At 46.8% G+C, this 7694-nt stretch overlaps 1 protein-coding gene and 1 long non-coding RNA gene across 2 annotated transcripts in view; one reads left to right on the top strand and one right to left on the bottom strand.

Annotated features, from left to right (window-relative positions):
- The first annotated feature begins 290 nt into the window (after positions 1–290).
- Positions 291–7694, top strand: part of COL24A1 (collagen type XXIV alpha 1 chain) — a 343739-nt gene continuing 336335 nt past the window's right edge. The window contains exons 1-2 of the mRNA XM_058538420.1: positions 291–341; positions 759–889. Of these exons, the coding sequence (XP_058394403.1) occupies positions 834–889 (56 nt within the window). The 5' untranslated portion in view covers positions 291–341; positions 759–833. The remainder of the gene's footprint in view (positions 342–758; positions 890–7694) is intronic.
- Positions 6716–7694, bottom strand: part of LOC131404120 (uncharacterized) — a 48614-nt gene continuing 47635 nt past the window's right edge. The window contains exon 3 of the long non-coding RNA XR_009219731.1: positions 6716–6896. This is a non-coding gene — a long non-coding RNA (uncharacterized LOC131404120). The remainder of the gene's footprint in view (positions 6897–7694) is intronic.

Here is a 7694-nt window from a genome sequence, read left to right as displayed (position 1 = left end):
GCCACCTACAAGCTTCGGAAACGTCGAGGGAGGACGGCGTGGGAAGCGAAAGCGTCTGGGCGGTGCCGAGCGGCTCCGTGCGCGCCCGGGGCGCGGCGGCCCCAGGGGCTTTCGGACAGGGGCGCCCCAGCCCGGCGCGGGGTGGGGGAAGGTTGCGGGGCGGAGGGGGAGGTGTGCACTATGTTTCGTGATGTCATTGCAAGTCAGTGAGCGGTGAAATTTAACACCGGCCAGATTTGCTCGGCTCCTCTTCTTCCAGGGGAAGCAGCCGGCGGCAGTCAGTGCTGAGCGCCTGCAGTTGCCACCGGCCCCCTCGCACCGACTAGATTTCCGAAGTGGGTGTATGTGCTTGTCTGACAAATGTTCCGGCGCGGGCTGTTTCCAAGGACTTCCTCCCCCTCTTCATCTCCTTCCCTCCCCCACCCCTTTCTCCTCCCAGGCCCAAAGCAGAGGACTCCACTGGAGTCACAGAGTCGCCTTTGAACCGCAAGTGAACTCGAGGGCTGCACTCGCAGCCGAGTTCCCGCTGCTGCCGGCGCCCCGCCGCCTGCCAGTGAGGTCTCCTCCTCGCCCGCCCTCCCAGGGGAGCGCTCCCCCCGGGCCTCGTCCGCTACCGAGCTAGGGAGCTGGGAAGCCTAGCTGTCTCCCCTTGGGGTGCTATTCCAATGCCCCTCCCTGTCTCCCCCTCCCTTTTTTTGTTGTTGCGGTTTTGGAGCATCGTTTTCATGTGATTTTTTTTTTTCCTTTTTCGTGGACAGTACCTGCACACTTAGCAGTTCGGAGTTGGCTTCTGTTTTCCGTTAGCGCCTCGCTGCACGGACAAATGCATACAAATGCATTTAGGAGCCCACAGGACAAGGCGTGGAAAGGTCTCCCACACAGCAAAAACGTAAGTAGCCCACCCGCTGGGGCAGGGGTTAGACCAACCCCTCTCCCCACCCCCGGATCCGCTGAGCTGGTTGGAGATCTGTGCTCCTGCTCCTTGGCACTTTTTGAAGTTGGGAGCCGACGAGCAGCTGTGGCATTCCCCTCTTGTCTCCTCAATTTGTAAAATACCGTGTTTGAAAGGAAGCCTCCTGCCAGCAGGTCTCTCAGAGAGTTTATGCTAAAGAGATCCTGCTGGCGCTCGTCCCGACGCCGGCGGCAGCGGCTCCCGCGGCTCCGGAGCTGGACTCGGACGCCCACCCCGGCTCCAGCTTCCGCCGCCCTCGGGCCCTCCTTCCCTTCTCCTCCCTCAGGGCCCTGGCTGAGGTCCTGCTTCCCTGCGGTGCCTCTCCGGGCGTCCAGCTTGGAGATTGCCGGTCCCCTGGGCCCAGTGTGCTCAGCCTGGACCGCGGGGCACGGGCGTGGGGCAGGGCTGCGGAATGGGGGAGAGGATGCCCCCAGCACCGCGGGCATCAGGGCGCTGCTAGACCCACGGGACTCAGAGGCAATCGACTTGTCGTTAGGAGGCCAACAAACGTGCTGCCTGTCTGGGGCCAAGGCTGCGCTCTGATCTCCGGGATGTCACCGGGGAAGGGGCTGGACTCGGGGGGGCGGGGCTGCTCCTCCCGAGGAGTGTTCGCGCCGGCCCTGATTGGCACCCCACCTTCTCTTTGGGTGCTTTACCTGCTCCCACCCCCTCATTGGGAGAAGAGCGTGGATAGGAGGTGCATGGTCTTGGCCGGCTGCCCCTGTCCCCCTGGAAGAAGTCAGTGGGTTACGCAAGTTTGCTTCTGGCCCCGGAGACGGGAGGGACGAAAGCGGCTGTGCTTTTTCTCTGCCGCGAAGCTACTCCTCGGGAGAGTAGGTGCCCCTTGGGAGAGTAGAGAGGAGGGCACGGGGCAGAACTGCCCGTGCCAGCTGAGGACAGGCGGAGGCGGGCTGCGGAGAAAAACCGCCTTGTGGCAGTGTTTGTATGAACATGTGTTTCCCAGCCGCGTGCGGCCGAGCCTGGCCGGGGCTGCCGCGCTCTCTCCTCCGATCCCTGCAAGCCACGGCAGCCCGGCTTCCCCGCTGACCGGGATGCAGCTCCCCATGCGCCCGCAACGGGATGAATCAGGGAGGGTGCAAGTTCCCAATTTCCGCAATTCGGTGCTTGTGGCGTGGTACCCGGGTCCAAGGAGAGGTCAGGCTCTGCAGGCCGCCTTCCCCAGAGCGACTCACGGGGTCGAAGCGGGTTCCCAGGCAGGTTTCCCGCCACTTTTCTCGATAGAAGTCCCTCTGCCTGGACCCGCTCGGAAAGCGAGGCTGGAGGGGAACCCGTCCTGCGGGACCGGGAGCATCTTCCCGTTGATCCCAGATGAGCGTGGAATGAGGATCGGGCCCCCGCGGGTCCAGAACCCCCATGAGAGGCTGGGTGAGGCCCTCCACCGCCTGTTGGGCCATAGCCTCCGCGTCCATCCCTGTGCCCTTCTTGGCCTCCCTGCCAGCTCCCGCCCCGAGGGCTTTCTCTTCGCCACCAAGCCAGGCCTACATCGCTGCCTAACATTCTCTTTGGTAGTTGTGACCAACCTCACGGATTAAAGCAGATCTGCTCCTGGCCTCTGTCTTGTCTGGTTTACACTTCCCTTCCAGACGCTCCCAGAAAAGGCCTTGCATAAATTCTTGGGCAGTTTGGGGTTTGTAAATTGGGTCCAGATGATTGGGGGGTGGGAGGCAGAGAAACCAAACAGAGTGGCTTACACAGAGGAACTTCTGAGGAAAAATTAGACTATGTGGAATGAGAAAAGAACCCTTGTGGAGAGATGTCGGGGTAGGTAGTGGAGCCTGGGTGAGGGTGCTGGTCTCCCCTGCTCTCCTAGAGGGCCTCTCCACCAGGGGCCATGCAGCCTCTTTCTATATCCAGTTTGTTCCACTACAGTTGCCAGTGGGGGTGGGCTGCAGATAAGGGTAATTCAAGGTTACATCAGACTGCAGCCTCTCACAGCTCCAGCCACACACATGCAAAGTGGGGAAAAGGTAGTTACTGATTGAGCTGAGCACATTGTTTCTCAAAAAAATCCAGTTTCCACAAAGAATTCAGAGTTCTTCAGTTTGGAAAAACCTCTACAACACTATAGGGAGGGGACTTGGGAGAAGCAGTTAATTAGCTGATAACGTCAGGCCACTGAATTAAACCTTAGAGGCCCTAATGAAATCCGTGAGTTTTTCATTTTCTACCATCCTTTTGTGGTGAGGTTTTGTAAGAGCTGGGGCAGTTTTTAAAAATCACAACTATGGGGCTGGCCTGGCGGCGCAAGCGGTTAAGTGCGCGCGCTCTGCTGCGACGGCCAGGGTTGGCCAGTTCCAATCACCCGCGCACGGATCCCTGGCTTGGCAAGCCATGCTGTGGTGGCCTCCCATATAAAATGGAGGAAGATGGGCATGGATGTTAGCCCAGGGCCAGTCTTCCTCAGCAAAAAAAGAGGAGGATTGGCAGATGTTAGCACAAGGCTGATCTTCCTGACAAAAATAAATAAATAAATAAAAATAAAAAGCACAATTATGATTCACCACCCAAAAACATGTATGGTTTTAAAACTGGATCCTTAAAGACATTTTATTTCATGGGGCTGTCTTTAGATGGCTACCTAATGTAAATCGGTGGAATTAATAAAAGGAAATTAAAACCAAAAGTCAGTGTTAGATACATTGATTTATCACATTATTGGAAAGTCTCCTAGCCAGGCTGTTGTGGTAATTAAAGGGTTTCTGTAATCAAAAGGGGAGGGGGTTGGAGTCTGGATATAAAGATCTGTTTCCTAGCTGGCATGAAATTCTATTTTTTAAAGTTGCTTAGTTATCTTTGCATTCAAATAAATGTTTTAAATAAACTGATGTCTCAGGGAGAGGGATTGTAATTTATGGAAAGTAATTTTGAGTGTTGTTTAGACATTTTGCTTGGTAATCTGTGAAGTTTCAGGAGAAAAATAAATTTTATTATGGGAACTAGAATAGCTGTGCTAGTTACCTTGCTCTACTTTGCAACAATGACTTAGAATTTGTAACTCTGAGTGACAAGTGAAGACCATTTCATTTTCATTCTTATAAAAGGCTAACATTATTCTGTTATTCATTCACTCATCATTCATTCACTCATTTATTCAAAAAATGTTTACTGAGCTCCAACTATGTGCCCAGCATGGTTCTAGGTAGATGGGATACAATGGCTGAGCAAGACAGAAGCACACTTGCTGCCCTCCCAATGCACCCAGTTCAGTACAGGAAACAGAAAATGAAACAACCAAGTATAACAAAATGAGATAGGGGTACAGACAGGAGGACACCTAGCAGTCCTGGGTAGGTGGGAGTGTAGGGAAGGGTAATACTGGAAGGAAAGGCTGACCCAAGGAAATGAAGTCTAGACTGACACCTAAGTGGAAAAGACTTGGAACTTTCCAGACAGAGAGAACAGTAAAAGGCTCAGAGGTATGAGAGCACAGTGCATTTGAGGGCCTGAAAGAAATGAAGTTGGTTGGAACACACATTCTAGGGGAGGAGTGACTGGAGCTGGGTCTGGAGAGATAAACAGAGACCAGATCATGAAAGGCCTTTAAACCAGGTTACTTTCCTAGCTAAATAAATGGAGGTTAGGATGACCTGACTTCTTGATCTTGGGATCAGTGTGCCGGTAGAAGTTGCTGGAGAAGTTATATATTGGTTGAAACTCAAGATCATCTGATAGTTTTATTGACTGAAGGTTGACTGATTCATTCACTCATTTAAAAATCTTTATTTAGCATACTGTGTACCAGGAACTTTGCTAAGCTAGGCAGCAACCAGTTTAACAATCTCTGTAGCATTAGGAGGACAGACTAGTTTAAGATGTATTTTTCTTCCCTGTTACTGACTGGACTCTAGGCATTTTAATCACATGAAGTCCTTAAGCATTTTTCTTCCTTGCAGTTCATGAATTGCCTATATGCTTTGAATTTAATCAAAAGTTCTGGTATGCTTCCCATTGGATTGGTTATACAAGTACCTATTGAGTTGAATTGATAGTCTAAGAAATTCATTGTATATAAGAAGTTAGTGACAACTCCCTAAATCACCCAACTTTATCCCCACTGCAGGGATGAGAACTGCTTTTCAGTTATTTTGGGAACAAAGGATGGAAATTTTACTATCTGGATCTTAGCAGCTAGTAAAGAGCAAAATCTGTAAAGCTATCGTGACTTAAACACGTTTTTGGCTTGTAAATGTAGTGTGATGGAAATTGTTTAAATTATTGATGTATATCACATGTGTTTTTCAGATTAGTTCACTCTTTCCAATTGGTTTAAATGAAAATCACCACCTCATTAAAAAAAAGTTCCCTATTCACAAGATTTCACAAGGCCTTCTTACTACTATAAATTGAATCTATGTAGGCAGGAGCATCAGTAGCCTGAAGTCTTGTATCATAATACCTGAGTGTCTCATGGGTGCCCAACAAAAAGATGACTGGGATTCCCCTAAAGTAACGTAGACCCTTCATATAAAGGGAAAGTTGAATAGCTCTAAGAACTATTTAGGGAAGATGCCTGTGATGGATATTAGCTCCTTAAATATTCCGAGTATGGTCTTTAGATATCTATTTCCTGCTTGATCCCCTTTAGGCCTTCACTCCTCACATGTCTGGTTATGTTTTGACTGTGGCTTATGTCAGACTGAAAATGTGGCTAGCAGACCAGACACAGAGTATTTCATATTTTGTTAGATATCCTCAAATATTAATATCATGGGTTATATTTTCTGAACCTTTATTGAATGTTTGTTACCATATTCTTGGCTTCTTTAGACCTGGTCTGACTTTGTTAAAATGTCTGAGTATATGTACTTCTGTTACTTTATATTAGTGACACATGGTCCAGACATACAAAAAAGTGAACAAAAACAGACATGCTTTGAATTTTTGAAAAATATTCATATTTAATACACTAGCTAGACTTTTTGTTAGTAAACTAAATATATGAACAAATTAGCAAATTTAGTAGACTATTTTAGGTTACTTTATTAAAAGAGTATTGGCCAGAACTATAGGAAGACCTTTCAAGATTTGTGGTTAAATGACCTGTCCTTTATATATAGCGATTTATAGAACATCTTGCTAAGTAATTTGATCTTTGTCCTTTAATGCTAGTATACTGATGGGATCCCACCAGACACACAAATTTTAGGGTTTTATATTTAGAATGTAAAATATAAAATTTACATTATGTCATCACATAATAGATGAGTCAGCTGAGACTCAGAAAATTGAAATGACCCACCCTAGGTCACACAGTGAGTTAGAAATAGAACCAGGATTAGTCTTTGACTCCCAGTCTATCTTTATTTTCTTATTAACCGTGTTGTTTTCTCTCCAACTTAATACAGTTTTAATTTTAGCTTACTCAAGCACTCCAGCATGTCTTAGCACTGTATGCTAAGGGCAGGACAACGGGAGTGAAGTGCAAAGCACAGCTGCTGCCTTTGAGAACTCTATCACCTACTGCTAATGTGGAAACGCGATATTTTTTCTTTATTGAGTAAATGTATAGTAAATATAATATCATGGGGGGGGACAAAACCAAAGAAATAAAGAAGCTCAGCCCAACTAGACATTTCCCAGAAAGCTTGGATTCATTAGACATCCATTTTATACAATGACGGAATTTGGCTCTTTATCAAAGGATTATGTCAATTAAGCTTGATGTCTTCTCTGTGTTCCTACTTCAGAGACAAGAAAAACAGTTAAAATGAAAAAAAAAAAAGAAGAGAAAAAGGAGAAGGCTTCCACTTACCCTACCATAGCAGAATTTTTTAAAAAAAATTTTCTTTCTCTTCTTTCTCTTTGGACATCCAACTAAAAGTATTCTTATTTTCCTTTACATTTTCCAAGTGTTAAAAGAATTAGGTCCATAGGGAAGAATTGAATTCCTTAGTCATTGGGAGATGTTACTGTTACTCCTTTCCTGTTTAAAAATATTTATTGTGTCAGTTTCATGTAAGAAATGGATAAAAGGTGAAGACCTGTTGCTTGCTCAGGTATTTACTTACTAATTAATCCTAAAAAGTATGACATATATGAGCTATAATAAAGTTACAATTAAAGCATCAACAGTACGGAGAAAATGGAAAGATTCAGTCCTCTTTAGGGATGATGGGAAACTTCCTGGAGAAGGTGTTGTTCAAATTAGGCTTTGATGATACTTAAGATTCTGACAGGTGGACACTGAGGGGGCATTTCAGGCACATACAAGGTCTGTCCAGGGACTAGAGAATCACATGATATAGCTGGAGCTTTGGAGTTGTCAGGTGTAGTGGGATTCATATTGCTAAAAAGGAGGACATAGGAGCGGAATGGTAAGGGTCTTGAACACCTGTTGAGGAACTTCACTTTTCCTGTTCTTCCTTAATTGGCTGTTAGTTTTGGGCATAATTAGAGAAAGAAAATCTCTATTTCAGTCATCGATCTCTACCTGTCCATTAGTCGTCAGCTTTGGTACATAGCTAAACTTACATGAGGTATGGCTCAACTGATTTGTCATAATCCCCTAAGATCACCTGGCTAAGGGATGACGTTTAACGTTTGATTCCTCACCTCAGGAATGGACTTGTTAACATGTCTGAAAAGAACTTTATTTTCCATTTTTCTCCCTAAGGTTATTGGGGAAGTCTATGAGATGGCTGAATAGCTAAGTGAATAGTGCTGGTTGTTGTACTGTTCATTAGTTAGCTTTATTCTGAATGGAAAAGTGCCTGTAGGGTTG

This window comes from Diceros bicornis, chromosome 4 (assembly GCF_020826845.1).
Source record: "Diceros bicornis minor isolate mBicDic1 chromosome 4, mDicBic1.mat.cur, whole genome shotgun sequence".
Taxonomy (NCBI): Eukaryota; Metazoa; Chordata; class Mammalia; order Perissodactyla; family Rhinocerotidae; genus Diceros; species Diceros bicornis.
The sequence above is the reverse complement of the archived record's forward strand: the minus strand, read 5'-3'. Positions and strand labels throughout refer to the sequence as shown.